Source organism: Melozone crissalis, unplaced genomic scaffold (genome assembly GCF_028551555.1).
Source record: "Melozone crissalis strain CALT ecotype California unplaced genomic scaffold, PUWL_Pcris_2 ptg000062l_1, whole genome shotgun sequence".
Taxonomy (NCBI): domain Eukaryota; kingdom Metazoa; phylum Chordata; class Aves; order Passeriformes; family Passerellidae; genus Melozone; species Melozone crissalis.
In genome coordinates, this window is record NW_026535840.1 from 5711493 (window position 1) to 5738611 (window position 27119).

The 27119-nt window shown below is 42.2% G+C and overlaps 1 protein-coding gene across 1 annotated transcript in view; it reads right to left on the bottom strand.

Moving 5' to 3' along the window:
* The window catches only part of PCDH15 (protocadherin related 15), a 644997-nt gene that overhangs the window by 239249 nt on the left and 378629 nt on the right, over nucleotides 1–27119 (bottom strand). The window contains exon 6 of the mRNA XM_054288317.1: nucleotides 13167–13232. Within this exon, the coding sequence (XP_054144292.1) occupies nucleotides 13167–13232 (66 nt within the window). The remainder of the gene's footprint in view (nucleotides 1–13166; nucleotides 13233–27119) is intronic.

A 27119-nucleotide genomic window follows, 5' to 3' on the forward strand; every position in this document is an offset into this window, starting at 1 on the left:
TGCAAATCAGTACTGAAGGGAGAGCAAATGTGTGGTTTTAATGTATTTTAATGTTTACTAACCCAGCAGAGACATCTGACACCCACCAGGCATGTTTTCAGATAGCTGAAAATTAACAGAGATCATGGCACTAATTATAAAAACAATTAAACAAAACTGAGGCAGCACATTTTAATTAAAGAATCTTCCCTTTTGTTGTTTTTTTTTTAATCTATGCCATGTCATATTTCAACAGTAAAAAAAATCCCAACCCAAAGCTCCAATGTGCTGTCAGTTGGGTGAAATTGCCCTTGAAAAAAAGCAGCCACCGTTTCCCATCTGTCTGCAGAATAAAGAATTAATGAAAGGAAACCCTTAGTCAATTTAAAAATAATGAGCCATCAATATGGAGCTGCTTCAGCTCTATCAAACTGAATTAACAACTCATGGTTTATTTTTTATTTCTTGCCTCTGTCTCCTCTCTGTTTTTTTTTAACCCAGTTGATACTAAAAGGCAAAAATCCTAAATTTCACACTTCCCAACCACCCAATTCCTTTTCTGGTTGTAACAGGTAAAATTTACTAACTTAAGTGTGGCTTGACCTTACTAAACCAGGAGTACAACTTTCCAGCACCTTTTTTTGACACCTGAACTCCAAGCAGGCAGCAACCATGCCAAGGACTTGGGGAAAACCTGGAAGAAGCAAAGGAAGCACCCGGAGCAGCTGGTTTATTAGAATTAATTCTAATTATAGGGATAATTCTACTTGTACCCCAAGTTAAAACAATCTAAACCCCCCAGGTGATGGAGGGAACAGTTCCCTGAGAATCCTGAGCTCCAGGGAAGCACAACAATCATCCAGAACAGGCTGTGAGCCCACAGGAGGTGTCTTTAATCCTCTCATCCCACACTGAAGCTTGCACAAGCACTGCACAACCCAAGCAGGCAGAACCCCACACAAAGCTATTTATATCCAATTTTTATCACCTATTTCTCCTCTCCCCCTCCACACTGACCCAGTGAGGTCCAACAAAGTTCATATATTTTGAATTAACGATGAAAAACCCGTCCTGCCAATCCACCTCCAGTGCTGGCATTTACTGGTGCTCAGGAGCTGTTTGTAATCTTGTATTCTAACCACTATCAATTATCATAAAAAGGTTGAAGTCTTCACCTGCTGTTTGATAAATAATGCATGAGAGAGCTTAACAACAGGCAAGAAATAGCACTGCCAGATCTTGAACACTTAATATCCAACCAGCCCTGGTCCCCAGGGACCTGAACAAAAAGCCAGTGCTCCAGGGGCAGAGCCTGGGCAAAGACAGGTGCTTTACAAGTGCCTTTCACAGAGTTCCACAGATCAAAACCCGTGGTTTGCCTGAGATGTTGTTAATAAAATAAATGGAATAGTAGAAGCTGTTTGAACTGGTCTCACATGACATTCCAAGGGGGAAAAGTAATATCTCAATAACCTGAGAGCTCTGTGAGAACACTAATTAAACAAGGAGGTATTCCCCCACCTTAATGATTCTAGGAATTCTTCTTATGAAAATTCCACTGTTACCAAGCTTTTGTATTTAATTTTTTGTCCTTTCTTCTTTTTTTTGGTCCTTGTTTTTTAATCCTTCAGGCCCACCCTCAAGCTACACCACTGAAGAAAAGCAGCAGGTCCTTCCCTTTCAGCTCCTCTCAGCCAGAAATCCCTAAAAAACCAGAGCCCCCTGTGGGAAAGGTGGGAGGAATGAACAGCCATGGTGACAACTCACCTTTAGGAGAAATGGTTCCTCACTGCTGAGATTAATTAAGAACCTGGAGGAGTTTCAGCAGGGAGCATTAATGCTGAACAAAAGCATGAAACAAACCCCAGATGGTCACTTGACAAATTTAACACCTTAAAACATTATGAGTTGATACTGATGGGGTTTGAAAGGGTTCTAATAACCCAGGGCAGCCCCTCAGCATCTCATGGCAGGTGGAGGTGAAGCAGGAAATCCCTCCCAAAATCCTGGGGGGATGAGCCCAGCCTGTGGATCCCCAGCAAAGAACTCCTCTGTCCTGCTGCACACACAGCTTAGAGGGAAATGCACATCCTGCTATGTCCAGGCTGGAAAAACCCAGTGGAACACAGCTGAAACCACAAGATTTTTTTTGACCAGAGCTTTGCTTTTACAAGAGGAGTGGGAGAAATGAACTGCAATCCTTCATAGCCAAGGCAAGGCAAGGAAAAGGGAAGGGATGGTTCCAAGGACATTACCCTTGGAGAGATGGATGCTGACAGCCCACTGGGGGCGTGGGGTCCCACAGAGAAATAGGTTTAAGGCTCAATATTAGCTTGTTCAAACAGGTCCAATGTTGAATATTCTAAAAAGGTCATTATATATACATATATATATATACATATACATATATGTATATATATATACATTCACACCAGGCTTAATGTATATTCTAAAAATATTCTAAAAAATCAAGGGTAAAAATAAACACCAGGAAATTCCTTTAGCAAATAAGTAACAACAAAAGGGCTTTCACTTATCCGATTTAGAAAGCCAAACAAAAAACTAAATCTTTTCTTTCCCACACAAAGCCATGGGGGAGAACAGGAGTGTGTAGAAAATTACACCATAAGCATCAACCATTTGGTGACCCTCTCTCTCTCCTTCACTGGCAAACTTTTTACTATCTGGTGAGATATATTTTACAAAAAATTCTGAACCTAAAAGACAGCTAATTCAAGTTTTGCTTTAAATTGGTTCCTACAGGATCTGGAAGAAGTGATATGCCTCTAGCTCTGACACAGCAACCCAATCATGGAGTGGTTTGGGTTGGAAAGGACCCCCCTCTTGTTCCACCTCCTTCCATGGGCACCTTCCACTATCCCAGGTTGGTCCAAGCCCCATCCAACGTGGCCTTGGGCATTTCCAGAGCTAGGGAACCACGCAGGAGACCCAGACAAAGCCAGAAAGGAATTCCCCGGGGATCTCTGATCTGTGGGGCAAGCAGAGCTAATTCTGGAAAGGGAAATAGATAAAAAGTGACCTTTGGCAGAGAGGAAGAGAAACTCACAGGCCACAAAATTTAGAAAGAAATTAGGACATTCAACAGTTAATTACAGTGAGGGACCATCATTCCCAAAAGAGTCCCCAAAGGGACTCAGTAAGATTTTTGTTTGTAAAAGGAATGAGACACAAAGGTGTTAACAGAGGGGAAAACAGCAAATCACAGATCATTAATGCTGGAAGAGACCTCTGGGACCCTTGAGTTCAACTCCTAACTGAGCACTGCCAAGGCCACCATTAGCCAGTGTCCCCAAGTGTCACATCCACGTGGCTGTGACATTCCTCCAGGGATGGGTGGATTTGCCACCACCCTGGGCAGCTGTGCCAGGGCTGGACAACCCTTTCAGGGAGGAATTTTGCCAAAATTCAAACTCAACACTGGCACAGACTGAGGCCATTTCGCCTTGTCCTATCCCTATTCCCCCCTCAGCTGCCTCCTCATGTCAGGAAGTTGAGGGGAACCAGAAGAGCCCCCTGAGCTTTCTTCTCATCAGACTTGAGGATTATCCACCAGAAACCCCAGAGAGGGGAAGGAACAGCCCATGGGCCCCATCTCAGGCCAGCACTGCATCCTCTCTCCCATCCCTTTGTATGCTGGGAGGAACTATTGGAAAGACTTGGATGCATCAAACAGAGAGTATGGAGCTGCATGTGAGGGGAAACAGGATCAGTAACCAAAAAGAAAGAAAGGAAAAATTAAACGAAAAAAAATAAAACTTCTCAAAACACACAGCCACACTTGAAAAGTGAGGTGGTTCTCTCTGCTGCTGCTTTCCTCTGGGATGGCCTTTCTAAAAACTATTAATTCCTTGCATGGAAGATAATTTGTCACAGAACTGCTCTTTTAAACTTCACCCTGTTGTGAAAGTGACAAAATAATAGGCCCAACACGAATGCTCAGCAGTGCATTTCAGAGGCAACATGTGCCAGGCTTTTCATTGGGTTCATAAACCATCCTGAGAAATAAAATTTTATGCCTGGTAGCAGAAACGTATAATTATTCTTCTGAACAGAACTGAGATATATTTGGGCAAAAACTTAGCACTGGCCTGGTTAAACCCCCTGAGATTCCTGCCCCTCCAACAACTCCCCCAAACACCTCAAGAAAAAAAAATGGGCTTATCAGAAGGAGAAAATGATCCCTAGGATTGGGGTAATGGTATAACTTAGAGACAGCCAGGAGGTCCAGACTTAATGATTTATCTTAATCAGGCTCTGTGTTCCTAAACAATTGTGTCAATAGGATAAAAATGTGCAAAGGCAGAGTAATGATGAAAAATGATGCTTGAATAAAGGAGGAAAAATCTCTCAGAGCCATGGAGCAGAACATTTGGCTTGATTAGCATGACTTTGAAAATCTGAAAGGATACAAGGAGCTTTCACATGAGACTGTGTAACAAAATAAACCAACAAATGAAATTTATGTTTGAGCTAAGCAGGGCCTTGAAATCCATCATTTATTGAATCATTTAGTGTTGCAAGCACTCTGCTGTTCAAAACAAGCAATAACTTAAGTGTGATCCTTATTAGTGATTCAAAGTTGGAATAAAGAGAAAAATTCGGATGTTTTGGAGCAATCTGCTTACAAACACAGGGAATATGAAGGAGAAACATATGATCCATGAATTACTAAGCAGTTATCCGCCATTTTAAGATTAAAATAAAATTGGTATAAATAAAGGAAGCTGGAAATTACCATTAAAAAGTCATGTTTTCTGCTTCCCCTCCCCCTTTTTGGGGGGAAGGGTTTGAAGGGTTTTGAAAACATTGAGGACAGCTCATTATTCACCTGGTCCAGATCCATGCTCCCAGTGCCACATCCAGACACACCTTGAAGAATTGGAAATGCAAAGCCATACCTGCTCAGCCAGGTGTGAAAAGGAACTGCAGTTATATCATCACTTTAAATGGCAATTCAGGTGAGGTTTCCTTGGAAGGAGGTAATTTTTCAAAAGCATGTCTGGCTTACAGAAAGCATCTCAGAGAAGTAATGGGAATTTTGTCCTGAGGGACAGACTTCCCAAGGTTCTCAGGTGCTTCCTGAAGAGACCCAGAATTCCAGGATGGGTCAAAGCTGAAAGGAGCTCAGTGGGCACCTGGTGTCCCCCCACTGCTCCAGCAGGGCCATCCCAGAGCCCAGGGCACAGCACTGTGTGCAGATGGATCTGGAATATGCCCAGGGAGGAGACCCCACAGCCCCTCTGGGCATGGACCAGGCTCTGCTCTGCCCAGCAATGGCACCACAGGAACGGGCAGCAACTGATGCCCAGGAAGTTCCACCTGGACATTTTTTTTCCCCAACTGGTAATATGCTTTGCTTTAGTTCCATTTAAACACAAAAAGCTACCTTCAAGCAGTTTCAAAATCAGGGAGACACAAGGCAGACCAGGCTGGGAAGTCAGAGACAAAACATGTGTTAGAGTAATGGCTCTAAGAAGAGGGAGATTTATTTTGTTGTGCATTTAACTCCAAGCAAATCAGCAAATCAGGCAAAAGCCAGGGAAGATGCTTTCCCAATAAGGATTTATTAGTGGTTTTCCTTGATTATGGATGTGTAACTGGGCAGCAGAGCAGGACTGCAGCAGCACAAAGGAAACTCCAACAGGACATCTGCCCCACTCGAGATTTGCTCCCTGATTTGGATGAGTCAACTGCAAAGCCCAGCAACAGCATAACTGCATTTCTTTAAGAAACATGTTACAGTCTCCAAAATCAAGTCTTCTCTTTCCAGCTCTTGATCAAGGACTATCAGAACAAAGCTCATGGGTCACTTTCAAGAATTTGGGGTTTTTTCCTTCCCTCAACTAAGGGATAAGGGACGATAAGGCAAGAAACAATACAGACAAATATTTTAGAGATGTTTAAATCCCAGAATCCCTGCTCTGGGCTCTGTTTTACACTCCAAAATTAAAGAGACACCAAAACACTTGGAAAGCACATTGCAGTCCTGGACACCAATCCCCAAGCATCACCTCCCATTCCCTGAGGCAAAACTGACTTTAAAATGCCCTAAAATGTATCAAATCCTGCACTGCTTTACTGAGACTGTGACAATCAATCAGGAGAAGACAGTCAAAGAATATTGCTACTGAAACAACATTTGCTGTTGCAAAACTGAATGGAAGAAATAATTAGGGGAAATATGCAGTTCTTCATTGGCAAAGGTAAATGGACACCCTGGGAATATGAATGGATCACATACCATAATTTGAATAATTTATTCTGACTACTCAAACTGTCATAGATGAGCTGTTCAGAAAAATCTAGTCACTCTGAGGAGAATTTCCAGTAAAAAAGGAAATCCCAAACACATTTTGAAAAGGCCTCGGCATTACAGAGCACAACCGTGATCCACAACAATTACTCCCACCTCAAAATGGAGTTAAATTCCTATTTTTTGCCATTGAAACATCACTTCTCATCCCTGAAGGTAATTCAAGGACCTCTGTTCCACCTCTACCAAGAACATCAACACCAGCTTAGGATATTTGTCCAGACAGCTGACAGCTGAAAATAAATATTTCCAACTCTATCCCTGTTTTCTACCTTTAAGAATTAATCAGTTTCTTAAAGGACAACTTTTCTCTATTACTTCCACCCTAAATTATCTCCTGCTTTTCTGAATTTTTAATTTTTTTTTAGATACATAATTTTAAAAAATAACTGAAAAAGGAGAATTGCAAAGATCTTTAACAACAGCTCTGTTCAAGTCCCAGCCACTACTGATGTGCTGATAAACAGAAGTAGAATAATAAACAGATCCATTTTACAGCTTCCTCAGTCTTTACACATTTGTCCTACAAGAAAAACATGAGAATTCAAATCCATGGCATAAAACCAGCATTAGACACCAAATTGATTCATTACTTCCCAATGAAATCCTTAATACTCAAATCTGGAGAACACATCATTTCGGAACAGAAATGAACAAACAGGATGGAATGAAACAAAAATAATTTCCATAAATTTCATCCTCTTTTCCCATCTCATGAATTTATAAACTAAATCAAATTGTCAGGAAAGAAGTGATATTTCCTGGTGAACATTTTGATTGAAGTAACCTGCAGGCAGAGTTGAGAAGCAACACCTATGAGCCGACTGCTGACATGAAAAATGGGCAAAAAGCATAAATACAAGCTATAAAAAAATTAAAAATATTCCATATTTCATCTCACTGAAGTAATTTATTAGCTGAGGGAATTAAGGAGGAAATTGTGGACAGTTCTTAGACCAGAACATTTAGAAAAATAAACCAAGTCAGCTACAGTTGGGTATGTGTTGATTCCCTGGCCCCATCACAGCCTTCCCACCCCCAGCCAGGGAGGCAGGAACAGGAAGTCCTTCTGCAGAAGTTTTCCTGGAATGTTCATTGTTGCCAGGGGATTTCTACAGCCCAATTTAACCCCTTTCTCCAAGTCTAATCATCATACTCCTCAACAGCCCAGGAATGCTTTGGAGAGCCCAGAACTAGAGCCAGTACTTCTCGCAACCCAGAACTAGAGCCAGAACTTCTCACAACCCAGAACTAGAGCCAGTACTTCTCGCAACCCAGAACTAGAGCCAGTACTTCTCACAGCTGCACAGAGTCTGGGTTCAAAGGGATTTTAAAGTGCCACCCCTGCCATGGGCAGGGACACCTTGCACTGTCCCAGGCTGCTCCAAGCCCCAAAGTCCAGCCTGGCCTTGGACACTGCCAGGGACCCAGGGGCAGCCACAGCTGCTCTGGGCACCCTGTGCCAGGGCCTGCCCACCCTGCCAGGGAACAATTCCTAATTCCCAATATCCCATCCAGCCCTGCCCTATGGCACTGGGAAGCCATTCCCTCTTGTCCCTCCATCCTTTGCACAGTCTTTCTCCATCTTTGCCATCAGCTCCTTCAGGCCACAGTTTGGTGACCCCAGAGCTTCTCCTGTCCAGGTGAGCACCCCCAGCTGTGCCAGTCTTTCCTCCCAGCAGAGCTGCTCCATCCCTCTGCCCATGCTGGTGCCTCCCCTGGGCTCTCTGCAGCAGCTCCAGGTCCCTCCTGTGCTGGGGCAGCTCTGCAGGTGGGGTCTCACCTGAGCCCAGGGGCACAGGGGCAGAATCCCCCCCTGCCCTGCTGCCCACGCTGGGGCTCAGCCCAGGGCACGGGGGGATTCTGGCTCCCAGCTCTCACCCCCAGCACCCCCAGGGCCTTGTCCCTTTTGAGCAGCATCCATAGTAAACCTCCAGGCCCCAAATGAGCCCAGGGATAAGCAGATAGAGCAGGGGTGTCCAGCCCTGTTCTGTGACACAGTCAGTGTTCAGCCACGTGGTGCACAGGAATCAATACAAATCCACTCCTTCTGTTAGAATTTGTGCAGAACATTCCACAAGGGTAACAACTTCTGACAGAAGTTCCTCAATCTGGCAGCTATTGGATCTAATGGATCACCTCTCTTCCCATATGAAAACACAAATTTGAAATAAACTCCACAGAGCGAGGCCTAATTTGAGCAGATGTTATTACAAGTGCCTGGGCCTGATGCAGCTCAGATTTGTACTGCTAGCTAATCTAATGTCTTAGACCTGGGATTAATGACTACAGAACAGCATCAGCACCCAGAGAATCGCAAAACACTGCTGAGACTCATCATCAAAATCTCATCATCCACCTCGACTGCACCCTGAGCTGGAATGGCCAGACTGGGCCTAGACAGCTTAAAAATGGCCAGACTGGGCCTAGACAGCTTAAAAATAGCCAGACTGGGCCTAGGCACTTAGTATAAAAATGGCCAGACTGGACCTAGACACTCAGCCTAAAAATGGCCTGACTGGGCCCTAAACTCAGCCTAAAAATGGCCAAACTGGGCCTAGACACTCAGCCTAAAAATAGCCAGACTAATACTAGACACTCAGACTAAAAATGGCCAGACTGGGCTTAGAGATTCAGCCTAAAAATGGCCAGAATGAGACTAGACACTCAGCCTAAAAATAGCCAGACTAAGACTAGACACTCAGCCTAAAATTGGCCAGACTAGACTTAGACACTCAGCTTAAAAATGGCCAGAATGAGACTAGACACTCAGCCTAAAAAGGGCCAGACTGGGCCTAGGCACTCAGCCTAAAAATGGCCAGACTGAGCCCTAGACTCAGCCTAAAAATGCCGAGACACGGAGCCTTAAAATGGTCAGACTGGGCCAAGACACTCAGCCTAAAAATGGCCAGATTTAATTCCAAACTTTATTTTTTGGCTGCAATACCTTAACTTAGATCTGCACACCACATCTCCATTGCCAGACAAACCAGATTCCAGGTTGGTGAAGATAAATTTGAAAAGGATGGTCAAAAACTGAAGGATGCTCCAAAATATTCATAAACACATTAGGGAGCTGTAAGATTGTCTAAAGATGTGGGAAAAATCTATGTGTGGGCAGGGAGGCATAAAGACAATGGCATGAGCTAGATTAAACATCAACTGAAGCACTTTCTCCCTGGAAACATTTCACAGGAATGATGACAACATGTAAACTAATAACTTGAATTGTTTTTCCATTATAGAAACACTACAAAAAATAGTGCACCAAGTAAAAGCAAAATGCAAAGAGTCCTCAAAGTGCCTTTATGGGAAAAATAAGAAAAATCAAGATAAAAAAATCACAGTTTGATGCCTTTCCACATCTACACATACACTGCAAACTTGGGAAATGCTGTTCTCAGAATCCCTTAAAATGGTAAAACTAAGATGACTTTCCTTCACAAAGCTGATTTTTGAATGATAGGAAGCAATAGGTGAAAGTATTTTTTTTTTTTAAATTAAAGAATGAGATGCTCATGAAGGCAATACAAGAATATAATGGAATCATTTAGGCTGGAAAAGCCCTCCAAGATTGAAGCACCTTCAAGTCATTAATGAAACAGGAGGGAAAAGTAGGAAATGAACATCCAGCCACAGTTCTTAGGGAATGCATTTCTTGATACACCTGTGCTCAGCCACAGCAACCTTCCAAACTGATTTTACTAAACAACTTTTCCTGGGATAGCAGGACTCTTCCTTCTTTATGGCTAATTAGTTAAATTCCAGCCTGCCCTGGTGGTCACTGAACATTTAATTGAGCAATGAATATTCAGAGGCATCACTCCCAGTCCTCATCAGCACACCTAAGCCCATCTCTGGAGGGAAGCTACAGATTTTGTGCCTCTGGGGACATTTTTTTCAACCCTTGTCAATTGTCCCTGAAAACCAGTTTGGACCAAGCATGGAAAGTTAAACCATTAAGTTGAACAAGTTTGGACCAGCATGGAAAACATCAATGCAATCACATCCATTCTTCCAGCATTACAATGTAATAAAACTGAAAATAAATTGGTGCAAGAGAATCAGGGAGAAGAAACCCCACAGCTTTATTTCCTGCATTTTTGTGCCCTATTTCCCATGAGTGCCTCCCCACAAGGGGTTATGGAGGGGGATTTGTAGCAGGATCACATATCCTCTGCCTCCCCTGGAAGTCAGGCTGAAGAAAGGTTGCTGCTGAGAGAGCAGGAAGATAAAAAACAGGAAAAATAACACTTGACCCACCTAGAGCCATGAAAGCTGCACTTCCATGTGGGCATCCCCAAGGAACATGGAAGAGAGCAGGGGGTTTGGGATTTGCTCCCATAATTCATTAGAGCACTCACACCATCATAAGGGAAGCTGGGAGAAAAAAACCCCACCAAAATACAACCAAACTGACTGATTTTTCTAGGATGGGAAAGAACACAAAGCATTCCTAACTGTGGAATTTTTTTGTTCTGGATGGAGCACAAAGATGCCAGTTCCTATTTGTCCTCACATTAGGGGAATTCACTTTGGTCTGCTTGTTTGCTCTACCCCAACTTCTGCTTTCTTTCCAAATTCTAATTTAATCTCTAAATCTTTAAATCTTGCCTTGTAGAAATCTTTTCCCAAGAGTATACTTTCCATCAAAAACCCTGACCAGAGATTCAAAGCCCTTGAGAATTTCAGGCTGCTCCACATGGAGGCCTCCAAACACTTGGGGCACACTGGCAATAAGAAAGTCTGACCTAGGAATAAGGCTCATTCAGGCTTTAAATCAAGTTAAAACCAAGTCTCAAAGCCAGTAATTAAATAAAAAGAAATCCATGGGTGAAAATAACTCTCGGCCTATAAAAACCATCCAGAAAAATTCAGTTTTGCTCTTAATATGATCTGAAATACTATCACCCAATGCAGTTCAACACAGGGAAAATCATACAATAATTCATTTATTCCTTTAGAAAGGTCAAGTTCACTCCCTCCAGGATTGCTCACATGAGCACAATTATAATGTAATTTACTCTTGCACCTAAATTACTTGATAGAAAGAGATATCCATCCCATGGCAGGAAACTGTCGAATCTTAACATCTCTGCTGATTTTAAGAACATCTTTAAAGGTCAGGCACGGCACCTGTGTGCCTGACTGTGAAAACAAGCAAGAGTTATTTGGGAAAATGTTTTTATTCTGTGAGATTTGCTGGTCTCTGACTTCCTGTGAATTAGGAATGATTGAGCTCAATGTGCCATGGCACAATGGAACTAAATATCTATTCCTAAAGAGCAGGATTTTGTTTATTGCCAGAACACCATGGCCACGTGCACTGATGGAATAAAATGTCCCAGCCACTGTTTTGAGATCTCCATCCTTACAGAAGCCATTCCAACCCCAACAACAGACCCTTGGAAGCAACAGTGCCATGGAAGAACTAAAATAAGGATGAGATTTTAGACTTTAAGTGATCTAGAGACTTGTTTGTATAGGCAAGAACAATATTAGGTGGATTTTTATTCCTGCCTCTCAAGTTTGTTCACTGGAAATGTAGAACACCATGCATTCCTTATTAAGTTTTATATCTCAGACTGAGTTGGGTTGGAAGATGCCTCCAAGCTCATCTCATTCCAACTCCCTTGCTGTGGGCAGGGACATGTCCTGCTAGACCAGGTGGCTCCAAGCCCTGCCAAGCCTGGCCTTGGACACTTGCAGGGATGGGGAGTCCACAATTTCAATCTCTCTTTCTAAAGGCTCTCAAAAAGTTTTTTTTGATGGCAAAGTTGGTTTGGATTTATTTATAACCCCTTGCTGTTAGCACAGATTTATTTCTAATGAGTAGGAAGGATGAAAGGCTACGAGAGATGAGCTATGGCACCCAAACCATTTCAGCTGAGGGGGTCATTCCACCAAAACTGAGCAGCCCACAACTGGAACACATCAGGATTCAACAGCAGCTTGCCAAGAACCAACACATCCAATTCAAAGAGCACGTCCATCTTCAGAGCTCTCCTTTGGACTCTCCTGACTACAGGGAAAACCATCCCAGGAGGAGGGAAAATACCCTGGTTTTAACAGCCACCCCAGTACCAGAACTTTTTCAGCACAAAGGTTTATTAAAAATTAGTTTGTTGAGGAGTTTTACCCATAAATGCATTTATCCATCTGACTTTGAGCAATTCCAGCAAAAAATTCCTCTCAGAATAATAGCAGAGAAGTTCCACCAGCATCACCTGGCTTTATTCACCATCTCAAGCACCCATATCTGATAAACCACAGCCACACAAAGCACAAAAACAGATCCAGCTTGCAAGATTAAAAAAAAAAAAAACCACCAACAACAACAAAAAATCCCTAAATACACAGAATAAAAAGCAGGAAAGAATAGTAACTTACTCTAAGGAGTAACAGCTGATTGTAACAGAGTAAAGCACTTCATCCCATCAAAATATGCTACACAACTGCAATGCTCAGACCACAGATTAACAATCTGAAAACTCTCTGATTTGTCAGGAGAATTAAAATACTGAAAAAAGGGACATTCATTTTCTTTTGAAATTTCCATGACTACAACCAAGTTCTTCCATTTCAGAGGTGTCCATCAAGTCATGTTCCTAAACTTAGAGGGAACCAACAAACAACTTTCCAAAAGCCATGTGGGAAGACCATGTTGTTAACACTCCTTTCATGCTGCAGAGTAAAACTTCAGCTTTATTCAAACAAAACCAAATACTGACCAGGACTTTGTCCTCTAGTACCATCCCACTGACTTAAGAAAAATTAAGAAGGTCTGTTTGCCACAAGGGCCCTAAAGAGTGGTTATAAATAATTTGTGTTATAAATAACCGAGGGCACTCACCGTTGCGACTCTCCTCGTCAATGGGAACTATTGTGGCTGGAGGACCTGCTCTGGCCAACTTGCAATCTATAAAGATAAAAAAAAGAGTTATTTCTCATTCCAAAAGTAGGATCTCTGGGGTTTTGTTGTTGGGTTTGTTTTTTTTTAAGTCAGCATATTTGGCATGCTGAAGGCAAGTATTCTCTTAAATGTGATGCAGGTATGAGCTACAACTGGTAGGAAAGTTATACTCATAAATGTTCAAAACAGAGCTGTTTGCTTATCCCTAACTCAGAGAAAATTTGTAAAGCAAGGGAGGATGTGATCAAAAAAGATCTCAGGTATGATCCATATTTAAAATACCTAAACTGCAAAAATGTTATATGGTTTTCCCTCTTCCTTTGCATGTCATGAACAACATCCCTTAAATCATAGAATCATGGAATGGTTTGGGTTGGAAGGACCTCAAAACCCAACCTGTCATGGGCAGGGACACCTTCCACTGTCCCAGGCTGCTCCATGCCCCAGTGTCCAAGCTGGCCTTGGGCACTGCCAGGGATCCAGGGGCAGCCACAGCTGCTCTGGGCACTCTGTGCCAGGGAAGGATTGTTGTCACATGCCACCATGATCCAGTTGGATGGCTACACTAATGAATCTGTTCGTGTTTTTCTCCAGAGATCCCATCAGGAATCTCAATACGAGTCAGGACACAGGGAATACGATGGAAATTTAACCCAAAGAAATAACAAAGGAATGATTAAAAGGTATAAATCATAATTAAAGCTTCACAACAGAAACAAACATAATTTGTATTTAACTGCAACGAAAAGGATCTACTTAGTGAATGGAATTTTAATAACTCTAAGGAGAACACAAATGAAAAGCAGACGAGCAATGTTCAGGAAGTCATATTTTGCCATCTTACCCTCATATTGCCAGTCTGGAGTCAAAAGTTTAGAGTCATCAATGGAAGCAGAGCAGAATAATGAAAGAAAATAAGTAAGAGATTGTTCATTTACTCAAAAGAGAGGTTCAAAGATATCAAGCAGTACATGCAGAGCTAGCAAACACAAGTGTAGCTTTAAAATACATAAAAGCATGATCACCACATGTGATGGCTGTTTTAGGACCAATCAGGTTTTCTACATTAAACAGCCGAAAACCAATATCCCCTTTTAAAGCACATGGAAATAAAAGTCCATTAGGAAGAGCTTTTAATTTTCCAAGAGCATCGTTGACTCGGCGAGAAAAGAGACAACCATTCTCCTTCCCAATTCACCACTCAGGGCTATGTGAGATTGCCCATGATTTTATAGACTTAGAGGCTCCTCTGATGCACAGCCCAACCAAACCCCATTTGTGTGAAATTATACCTTCTAATCAAACTCTGAGCTCAAAATAGGAAAGAAATATTCAGGTATTACTGGTTTGGTTTGGTTTTTTGAGGTGTGTTTTTTACACACAAATTCCAACAGAAAATCATCTGTAAATGAAACAGAAGAACAAGCTGAGGTAAATTCTGTTTCTCATCTTACAGTAAAAATTACACATTTGTGGACTCCAAAGGACCCAAACACTCTCTAATTACCCCAGCACAGACAAGATCTACAAAGGGAGGTGAGAACAGTGAAGCTCAGATCTCCATTGAGGTGACACCTAAAGGACACCTCTACAACATTCACTGGGTTTTCCTCCAGCAGCAGCAGCAGTTTTGTGTTGCCCCTGAGAAAAGACCTCCAAGACTACCAAGCCCAACCTGTGACCAAACACCTCTGTGCCCACTTCACCACTTCGAAGCATAAATAAAATCACTAACGCATGAACTCTCCCCTTCCCTACTCCTTTCATTCTTATATGGTCTACTGTGATACATAACAATTGAAAATTTTCAGCTTGTTTGGGTTTTAAGAATTAAGTATTATTTTAAAGCTTTTTTGTTTTGCAGGATTTAACAGAGCAAATAAATCACCTGGAAAACCACATCTTTCATACCAATGCAGTTTCCTACGAGCACACTGTGTGGGCAGATAAGAAATGTTTGCATTATCTATATGAAATATGGCCTTTTATTGTTTTTTCCCCCCTGCTCTCATTTTTTTCACTGGATACAATAAACCTTCCAGGGCCCTAACAAAACCAACTTTAACTTTTTTCTAGAGATGTATGTTTTCATTTTCTAGAGGTTCAGGATTTGGGGAACTGAAGGACCCTTCAACGAACTCTTAATTAGAGCGAAGAAGCTCAACAATAAAAAACTTTTACTGCCACTTTGTTTTCGGGAATAGCCCTGCTATACCCCATACAACAGCAATTGGAAAAATAAAAATAAAAACTAAACTAAATATCAAATAAAAATCCAAAGCAGGGACAATTTTTAAGTCTAAAAATTGCATATATCTTAATAAAAGAATGGTCAACATTTTTAAAAAAAACTCCATGAAGCTTTCCCCCATTTTCTCTGTTTCCAGATATTTTCTCCCTGTTGGGTGTACCAATGAAAGTGTCAGCTAAATCAGGCCAACTTCTAGTTTATACTCAATAAAAAAAATCAAAATTATAAGCCAAATCACACATTTATTAACTTTTCCCAAAGCTGGTTTTCCATCAAACACACTTGAATTTTCAGAATGAAAAACTAAACATTGTACATGCATTTAAAAGGAGTGTTTAGCATTTAAAAGGAATGTTCACCAATGCAATGTGGATCTTGGGAGTCTCAGAGAAAAGGCAGGGTTGGCCACTGAAATTCAGCAGTTTGCAGAGGATTTATTGCAAGGGTGAGCAGGTGAAGCAAGAAAATTTATCATGAGATAAATTTCAGTGAAAAGAAGAGATTAGAGCAAGAGCCAGAAGCATGGGAGTGTAAAAAAACCAACCAGACAAGGAGGATGGGAGTAGCAAACTTCTGGATTAACCCATGGCACCAGTAAGAGATTTGTGAAGAAGTTTTATTGCATAGATAAAAGTTTACAAATTATTTCACATCACTTCACCATGCCAGCACTACCCAAACCTCCTTTTTCAGTTGTTGCCACCTCATCCTCTCCTTCTGCAGGAACAAACCTAACTAAGCCACAGACTCAGCTCCACGTCCATCACCACACTCTGAACAGATAAATCTAAAACTGCAGTCTGACACAAATTTCCAATTCAGAGACAATAATTTTAATGAAAAACCTTGAAGGCAAGTGGTATGTTGTAAATACACATATGGGGAGGGGGGTTCCTTTTTTTCCCCCTCACAAAATATAATCAATAAGCAGCAATATGGGTCCAAAAAACCCTAAGCTCAAGCACTGTCTGTACAACCAGGCACCAGCCAGAGAGGGTGGGAATTCCTGTGGATGTGAAAAAACATCTTTGGACTGAGCCAGGTGCAGAGAAAAGTTATTGCCATCATCAGGAGGATGGAGAGCCTGTCTTATAAAGATGACAGAATTTGGAATTTATTTAATCAAGGATAATGGAAACTCTCTGGAAATATACACTTAGGTAAATGGGCAAGGAGGAGAAAATAAGCTCCTTAAGATAAAAAGCAACACCAATGATCATCATCCCTTAGGAAATTGTCCTCAGTGCTGTTTCATGAAAGAGGCTCCATTTTTTGGAGAATCCCTGAATGTTTGGACTGAAAGGGATCTTAAATCCCATCCATTCCACCCCTGCCATGGCAGGGACACCTCCCACTGTCCCTGGTGCTCCAAGCCCCAAAGTCCAGCCTGGCCTTGGGCACTGCCAGGGATCCAGGGGCAGCCCCAGCTGCTCTGGGCACCCTGTGCCAGGGCCTGCCCACCCTGCCAGGGAACAATTCCTAATTCCCAATATCCCATCCAGCCCTGCCCTCTGGCACTGGAAGCCATTCCCTGTGTCCTGTCCCTCCATCCCTTGTCCCCAGTCCCTCTCCAGCTCTCCTGGAGCCCCTTTAGGCCCTGGAAGGGCTCTGAGCTCTCCCTGGAGCCTTTCCCTCTCCAGCTTTCCCAGCCTGGCTCCAGAGCAGAGGGGCTCCAGCCCTCAGAGCATCTCCAAGGCCTCCTCAGGACTCACTCTACTTCTCTCAAGTTTTTTCTCCAGTATTGTGTTGAAATTATTCTCAACAGAAATTATTTCAGCACTAAGACTGCTTTATTCAACCCAAAAAAAGCACAGAATAGCTGCAGCCCCAAAGGTGACTTAGGAAGGAAATATTTCCACAAGAATTTACACCCAAAGAGCAGAAAGGTGCCCCGTGTCAGTGTATGGGCCTTGGTAGAACTCTTTCAGCCATTATTTTACCTCTTCCAATTTTACACTGCAGTTTATTACCAGAATGTATTACCAGAACATGCCTCTGTTCCAATTTTCTCAACAAAAAAACAAGTTGTCCTTGAAATTCCTGGGCATAATGGAGTAGTTTTTGAAGTCAAATCATGATAAATCAAACACACTTTAAAAAGGAAAAGCATTCCATAAATGAGCTTCCCTCCCTACAGTTTTCATGATGCATTTTATGTTTAGGCAGCAATGCTGGTAAATGGGATCCTGAGGCAGCAGTGCCCCTGCCCCAAGCTCCTTACAGGAAAGGTAAATAGAACTTGCTAAATAAAACAACAAGCTCTGAAGGCTTTCCTAAGACCTTGCAGCAAATCATTTCTGTTCCTGTTGTTAACTTCACTGTTTTTCCTAGCAGTGCTTCTGCTTTACCCTTCTTTAATCAAGAGAAGGGGATAAACAAAGGGCCTCTTTCCTTGGGAGCAAAGTGAGAACCTCTTTAGCAAACTCTCCATGTAACAGTGTCAAGGCTCAGCTCTATTTGGTTTCTGCTGGCTAATTTTCATTATTTTAATTTCTAATTATTTTTAATGAGATGGCTCAGAGGAAACCCTCAATCACTGTCCTAGGTGAGACACTCAACAAGGTCAAACAGCCTCAGTACAAACACAACAACTTGAATAATCAGGTATTTTCCCAGCAGACACCTCCTGGATCATCTTCCTTTCACCTCTGAAACCCCTTCAAATCCCCTTCTCATCCAGCATTTCTAATCCCTGGAGGACTTCTCTCTGTTTTACAGCTAAAAACGCAGAAAATCATCTATAGAAATTAAAACAATGGTTAATGAACAAGCTAATAACAAACTACAAGTGTGGGGAACCAACAGGCAACACCCAGAGGTCTGCAGACACCCAAGAGGAGAGAGCCTCCAGTGGGAGGTGGAAAAACCTGAATGGTCTTGGAGGTTCCTTCCAACCCAGAGCACCCTGTGACTCTGTGGTCACACAAGCTGGGGTTTGCCTGACAGCCAAATGTCCCCTCCAACCACCCCTGCCCCACAAACTATGGGGGTTTGCAGTTTCCAGCAGCTCCCGTTCTCCTCCTGAGCTCTTCTCTTCATTCCCACCATCCCAAAGGCCATCTGCATCCTCACAACCCCTCTGCCACCTCCAAAGGCACCAGCTCCTCCAGAAAGGGCTTTCACAGGGTTTTCCACACTGCAGGGGAAAACCTGCTCCCAGTCACTGCAGGGACCCTCAGGATGGTTTGGGCTGGAAAGAACCTTTGGGATCCTCAGTTCCAGCCCTTGCCATGGGCAGGGACACCTTCCTCTGTGAACAACAGGTTGAGGAGCAGCTGCAGACACCTGAACTCCTACACCACTCTCTGTGTGTGGAGGTTACCAGGCTCCAGCAGCTTTTGCAAATCTCTTCTCAGAAACTTTTGTGAGAGGCCCCATACTCACCCTCCTCACAGGGACAGCTGAACCTCACACACACTGAGATTGACAATGCAGGCATCAAGGTAGTGGAGTCACAGCCATCCAAAACTACATTTATACTCCCCCTACCAAACACAACCACTTGGAAACTCCAAGAACCATTTGTACTTCCTCTATCTCTAAATTCCAGCTCAATAAAACATTTATGAGGTGGGAGCAGTGTCAGGAAAGGGTTATTCTGGTCTTTGTGTCACATGGCTTCAAAGTTTATTAAGAAAAATAGCTTGTCCCACAAAGCCCTAAAAATGTAAGTGGCTTCAAGCACAAAAAGTCTCCCATAAGACTTGAGTATGGATTTGTATTTGCATTAACAAAACACAGCTGTGAGAAAAATGTTCCCTAACCTAGTCCTATCCCTCCAAAGACAAAAGGAGTTTCACCTTGACACAAAAAATAAGTGAGGAGCTCTTCAGGGAGAACAGCACAATCATCATCTGGAAAACAAAAGCCAACCTGAACCTTCCTGGGACACGATTCTGGAAATATTTGCAACCTCCTCCTCAGCACTCCTGAAATAAAACTGGGGAAAAAAATCCCCTTCCTTATGCTAATCACCAACTCTTCTTCCAGCTGCTGCAGAAACACTCAATCATTACTCTGAGTTATTTCATTATTTGTCTTATATTCAAGTTTGCTTTTATTTAGTCAGATAAATTGTTCCATTTGTTTTTATTTAAACAGTCACAGGGAGTGCAATGGGCAATTTCAAACCCCTGACTCAGTTCCTAGCAGATACTCAGCCCAATTGAAAAGATTTTCCATTTAATAAAGTTCTACCCACTAACTGTTGAAGGAAATTATTTTATTTGTTGGCAGGAAAAAACTTTATTTTTTATTTTTATTGAAATGAGGACCAGACTCTTAAACCTTGTCAGTAATTGTGGAAGGCTGCTCAGCATCAATCCCTTACTTCCTAGGGCTGCAACCAAGACAGGAAAGAACAAAGTATTAACTCTAAAATTTGGTTTTTTTGTTAATCTTCCCAAATTCTACCTGATTGCATGAGAGTGTGCAGCATCCAGAACATCATGTTCAAATTAAGATTGCTCCAAGTCATGGCTTATTCACATGGTACCATCCCATCACAGTGCAGGAAGAAGCAGCATCCAGCCATTCCCTCCCAACCTTCTATTCCCTCCATGGCTCCAATAAACCACTTTATCATCCCCAAACACTGCAGCAAATAAGAATTTATGGTGAGTTCAGGGTTCTGATCCGCTTCAGTGACTGTGTGCTGTCAATAAGACAAATGGCAAAATGGAAAATTCTTCAAGGAGACACTAAAAGCCATTTTCTTTGATATGCATGTGAAAGAAAACACCTTGAATGGCACAACATCCAATACAGAGAAAATTTCTGTGGGAAGGAGGCAATGACAACTTTGATACTACAAAAAGCCTGACCGAGCAAGCAAGTCCAAATTATCTCCCACAAAGTGGGAGCAGAGTTCAAAAAAAGCAGAGGGGACTTTTCTAGGACCTAAAGGGGAGCTAAAAGGTTGGATTTGTTATGTTGATTCTTTCCCTCTGTGTTTATAAGCATTTTAATTTAGCTCAAGAATTAAACAAAGCCAACTCTCAACATTCACCAGTTTTAGTTTCAAGGATATTTTTTTCTTCAACCATGATTCTTTCCATTGTGGAGAAGGGAAGAATAGAGCTTGTGAAACAGAGTTTGGAGAGTCAGAGATGAAGAGAGGCTGAGAAAGCTGGGGCTGTTCAGCCTGGAGAAGGGAAGGGTGTGTGGAGACCACAAAGCTCTTTTCAGGGCCTGAAGGGACACAGGGAAGCTGGAGAGGGACCCTGCAACAGGAACTGGAGGGACAGGACACAGGGAATGGGCTCAAACTGACACAAGGGAAATTTAGAAGGATATCAGGAAGGAATTGTTGCCTGGCAGGGTGGGCAGGCCCTGGCACAGGGTGCCCAGAGCAGCTGTGGCTGCCCCTGGATCCCTGGCAGTGCCCAAGGCCAGGCTGGACTTTGGGGCTTGGAGCAGCCTGGGACAGTGGAAGGTGTTCCTGCCCATGGCAGGGTTTGGAATTTTGGATCTTTAATGTCCCTTCCAACCCAAACATTCTCCAATTTTAAAGCATTTAAAGGTTTTTCTCCCCATTTCCTCTACACGGTTAAGCCCATCAAACACTTAGAGAAGTCTTGGAGATGCGAAGTGAAAATCACCAAGTCCCATCCTCAAGCCTGAGTCACCAATAATACTCTGGCCATTTAAAATAAGGAATTAATGAGGAAATTATTAATGAAGGAATTATTAATGAGGAAATAGACACTTGATTTCTGCCTGACCACCAGCTGGAAATTAAGAGTTTGTGTGTGTGGCACCCTCAAGCCCAGAACTAAAGGCCAGTGATTCACTAAAACACTGCCAGCACAATGAGTGCCATGAGGGCAGCTGTGCCCCTGAGGTGGCTGGTGATGGGACAAGCTGCTGAGAGAGCACAATTCAAGACATCTCCATCTTTCACAACCCCAGCCTGGGGTCTTTTATGGACTGAAACCCCCAGCAAAGCTCCTGGGAACTGGTGATGCCTGGGAAAGCAAGAGCAGCTTTTCCAACCTGGAGAGGCCAGGAGTGAAATTCCTGCAGGCTGATTTAAAGCACCTCACCTCACATTTCTCTCTGCCTGAACAGGTATTTCTGTTCCCAGCAGCACTTGATTCCCCAAAACGCCCCAGCTGCTCCTGAAGGAAGCAGTGCTTTGTCCTCACCTCCACTTCCACCCAGCAGGGAACACTCAGGGGGGAAAAACACAGCCATGAAAGAGTCTCTAAAACTCCATTTACACACTGAGGGTGCTCATAAAGAGCCACATAGAGCCATACATTTAAAGTGGGTAACCAAGCAACCCCAGAGCAGGGGAGAATGCCCCGCCTCGTTTCCTGTGTGGCCATTCAGCTCCACAGCTGGGCAGCTTCAGAGGAGCTTGGCATAACCTTCTACATTAGCTGGCTTGTGCTGCCATGGCTCTGCATTGAGAATGGCATAAGAAGGGCTTTCACGGGCTATTTGCAGCTCTTCCTGAGAGAAATCCCTAATTGCAGAGTCTGGGAAGGCACCCCAGCAAACCTGAGCTTGATTCAGACCCATCTGAGATCCTGCTTAAACTTCCTGAGTTTGTGTGCTTTGATTGGAGCTAAGCCCTGCTCTAAAATTTGGAGCTCAGGCATTCCAAGGCTCGAGGGAGAGGTGAATTTGGGGCTTGGTTTGGTTTGAACTGGACAAAAAGTGAGACTGGGTGACAATCCAGTGTAAAAAAAGTACAAAAAGCAAATAAAGACCATTCTGAAAAGCTCCTGTTCCACTTCAGGACACACAACCTGATCAGCTAATTTATCTCATGGCTTTATTCTGCCATTCTTTTTTTTAGATTTTATTTACAGATACAGTCTCTCTAAAGGGTTTGGGACCTGCAAATTGCCCTGCCAGTGCTGTGCTTTGCTATTTTATTTTTACAGCTTGAGATGAATGCAGAGCCATCCCTCTTTCAGACATTGTGCTTTTAGATTGAAATAACTCTCCATTTTACAAGCAGTTTTGGAGTTGACAGGAGTCTTTAAAAATCATACTTGTGCCTGAAAACACTGTAAAGCACATAAAAACATGATACTATGCCAAGCAGCAGCTAAAATTACCATTACCAAAAGTCATTTTTAAGACCATTAAAAAGCACTGGATGAGTCGAGAGAAGCTGCAATATCTTCAGAAGTGCGTTCAAAAATTGATTAAACCTGCTTTTAACCATTCCTATGCCCCCAGCATTCAAATTTCATCTTATTTTTAATATTTGTTGAGATTGCATTTTCCCTATTATGCTTGTAATACATTTAAGACAGAGCTCTCATAGAGGAGAGTGAAAAATTTATAATATTGGAACTTCAACTCATTCTTGGTACTATAAGCAACTTTTAAAGTAAATTTTGACTGCTGTAGTACCAGTAATAAAAGCAACTTGGGAAAAGCAGTTGGAGATAGTCCTAACATTTCATATTGTTGGAATTTCTTTAAAATCAACTAAATTGGCATTTATTAACTGAAACACGAGGTGAGCCAATAACATTCATCCTTGCCATGTTCCTAAAGGGTAAATTTGTCAGGTTTACATCTTAGGTTAAATATTGAGGTTGAAAATCATATTTAATAACCAGGCTTCTCATCTTGCCCTGAAGAATTTTTCCTATTTCAGTCCAGATTTTTATATGTCTAAAACAGGCACAAAAACCCCTCAGTTTGTATTCTACAGAACTGATGGCAATGAGCTAAGAGAAAGAAGCATTAGAAGTAATTTTTAAAGTAATTTTAGGGGGAAAAAACCTCCATGGAATTTTGATATGTACACAGGAATATGATTCTCTGTAAAAACAGATGTCAAATTTCAGAATATTTCAATACCACATGAACCACTGAATGTGTCAATACCATTGAATGCATTTTTGGGGTTGTGATTTCAGTGGCTTCCTTTAAAAAGGAGCACTTTATAAACTGCAGTAAGAAAGACTTACACAGACATGAAACCTCCAACTTTGGAGTTTTAAAATTCTAAACCCCTCCCCTCAACCTAAAAAATTAGCAACATCCACATGTTATTTAAAAAAATGAATCAAATTGTCTGGTAAAACAATTTTGCTCCACTGAAGTCACCTATAAATATTCCAATAATTCCAGAACCTTCCCCTTGGTGCCAGTCTCCAGCAGGTAACCCAGGAAAGTGGGTGCTAATTAAGCTGCCACTCCTAGGATTGTTTGTGTTGCAGAGAATTAATCACCTATTTGGGGAAATTTGCATATTGTGCCTAGAAATAGCTCTCTCCTGACATCTCTAATGAAGGCAATGTTGATCAACATCTCCCTGTAATTTAATCAGGACCTCAAGCAGTAGTGGCAGGTGAGGATGTGGCTTTGCCATCCCAAGACATCTCCTTTTGTTAAAGGACACTCAATTCCCTCAGCTCCTCAAACTCTCCCTTAGACACTGCTAAAAATACCCAAAAAAACCAGATTTCCACAAGTACATCTTAATTAAAACAATGCAATTTTCTCCCCTTTTCCCCAAAAATACTACCCTGTTCTGGAGGAACACATCTTACAGTTGTGGGACTGCCCTGAATTACCCACCTGAAAGCAGAGAATTCTAGAATTTCTTCATTCTATCCCTGCAGGAACAACCATCTGCACCACTGAAGACTCACCTGGATGTTTAAAGGCTGGACCTTGGTACTGTTGGCTTAACTAAACCACGATTTAATTCCCACCAAAGCTAAGACATGAGCTAAGACAGGGTGCTGTGCTTTGGAAAGATTTTAGATTTTGGAATCTGTAATCTTTGGAAAGATTATAGATTTTAAGTATCCAAAATTAGCAATCAGAAAGGGCACCAACAGGGCCAAAAATGTTGGTTTTAAGCCCATTTCCAGGCAGACAGTGACAGAATCCAGGAAATGGCAGTCAATGAACTTACACTGTGTGAGGCTTCATAAAGTTACCTCACTTTGCACAGAGAATTCTGACACAAAGGATGGAAAAATTGCCCAGCCAAGGACATGGAAAGTTCTGGACCTTGGTACTGAAGGCACCTAAGAGATTGTGCAGCCCCTGAGTCCCAGTCATTGGCATGTCTCCCATCCAGGAATAACATGGAATAAGGAGACAGCCCAAGAAGTGCCACCCTTGGAAGTGTCTCTTAATGAATTATGGTCCAATGGGTTCAATAATTGAAGCCTGAGCTGATTTCTGACCATCCTAGAGCCAGCCTCTGTTCAAACAGCCTGAGTTAATTAGGAAAGCAATGAGGACTGCAGGGCTGGAGAGCTACAGAGAGTTATTTGTAGCTCTCCTGGTGAGCTGCACACTTTGGAGATCTAATTTGTTGAGTAGAACCCAAGGTTATCTTGGTTTTGTAATTAAAATTGTTCCCAGTCCACAATGTGTTACAGGAGGTGTGCTTTGGCTTCCTGTCGCACAGTTTATCATTCATGTTTTGAGGTAAATTCACAAAATATCTCCAAATCTGAAAAAAAAAACCAAAACCCAAAACCAACCAACAAAAAAAAAAAAAAAAACCCACAAAAACAAACAAACAAAAACAACAAAAAAACAACCCAACCCAGAAAACAGCAGGACGAGAAAGGGGGAATGCAAAGTGCTTTCTTCAAATTTAATGTTAGAAAAACCTTTTGATGAAAAGCATGAAGGGGGAACTTAAGAAAAAAAGGTTTAAGTGCCTATTTAATAAGCAAACCATATCCTGAGATGGAAGGACAGATCTCTGGCATCTTCTCTTACTCCTGACACAATCTCCTTATCATCATCTTTGGAAAGTTTGGGTCCTATTAATCCAAAATTGTCTGAAAACTGTAAAATGGTGAGAGCCTTTGCTTGCCTTTGAACAAATTCAGGATTTATTTTAATAAATGGAAAGTTTACAGAGATCTCCTCTGTAAAGCAACTCTGTGAGGGAGGAATTACGGGATGGGATAAAGAACTGTTGGACTCAGCACACAGTGCTGCCAAGCATCCACCTGGGGAGGATTCCCAAAAAATGGTGTTAGAATCAGAGAGGAATTATGGAATCCCAGAATGGTTTGGGTTGGAAGGGACCTTAAAGCCCATCCAGGGCAGGGACACCTTCCAGCCCTTAAACACCAAAAGACTCCTTCCAGAAACTTGAGTCAGGATGATTTTTTGTGTCTTATTTTTTCTTTAATAACGTGGTGAAAATAAAATGTAAGCATGGTTCACCTGGTGTCTGAAACCTTTAACATCAACCAGCTGATAAACTGCAAGGAGAGAGCTGCTGGGTTTCTGCTACATTGGAAAAGACATTTCATATCCCTTGCAATATTGACTCCAGAGCCTGGAAATATTTACTTCTCCATTTTTACCTCCTTAGAAAACACTTTCAAAAATAAACACCTTACAGGACAACCTGATTACCATCAAAATCTCTCTGTCTGGCTCCACTCTCAGGAGAGTTGGAGGCATAGAAAAAATATAATTCCCTAAAAGGCAGCAGCAGAGGTGTCCAAGAAAGGGCTGGAGGTGGCACTCAGTGCTCTGGGCTTGGGCACAGGTTGGATTCCCTTTTCTTGGAGGACTTTTCCAACCTCAATGACTCCATGAAATGATAGAAAAAAAATCATAAATTCTGCTCCTGGTGCTGGAAAGAAGCTGAACTTGCAATTTGTGTTTGTTTACCGGTGTACATTAATTTTATTTTAATTTACACATGCAAATTAGCAGAAAACGCAACTCAGCTCCTTGTTGCAAAGACAATAAATTAAAAAATTAATAATTATAATAAATAAGGAGGATATTTGCTGGCAGAAATTAAGACTGATCATCTCTCCTTGTAAGGATACAACTCTGCTCAGTGTTTTGGTTCCTATGGAAAATGGGAGATGCCAAAGGAATCTCAGCCTCTGCCTATCAGTGATGTTTCCAAAGACCTAGGGACACATAAAACCTTTCCCCAAGCAGCACCTCCCTGAAAAGGACAGAATTAGGAGCTATCCTTGCTAAATCAGCCCAATCCAGGTGCACACCCAGAAAAGTTTTCCATCAGCAAGGATGGGCAGCAAAAAGAATGTGTTTTTTCTTAGCTGTAAAAATTATAATTCATAAAAAACACATGAGTAATTTGGGCCCACAGGCTACACAGAGGCCACCAGCAGGAGGACAAAGTGATGCCTAAAGCTGGACTCAGTTTAATTTCTAATAGTTGGAAATAAAAGGATTCAGGGCAGCTTTCAAATCCTTCCTGTAAGGTTTTCCCCTCAGAGATAGCACAGGAAATAATCCTGCAGATGAGACAGCAATTGCATGGGTATTTCTGTAGGATTTAAAGTCGTCTTAGCATTCAGTAATGCCCAAATTCTTCCCCTCCCAATTCCCTTCAGTTTTTGAAGCCCTGTCTTTTGATTTTATCTCATCTACAGCCACTGATAAAGAGGCAGCACACCTGACACAGAGCTGCTCAGCCTCTGCTCCAGCTCCAGGCTGGCTGAAATGGAGAGCTTGATTAATTTTGTATTAGCCAGCTGCACAATAAATCCCAAGCCATTGATTACAAGGGAAGAACAAGCAGATAAGGTATTTTCTTTGCAGACCTCCAGTATTTAATTATACAAAGGTTCTATCCACAGGGTTGGTGAGAAAACAACTGAGCACAGCTCTGGGACCTCTTTATTATTTTCTATGTGTGATTGTTC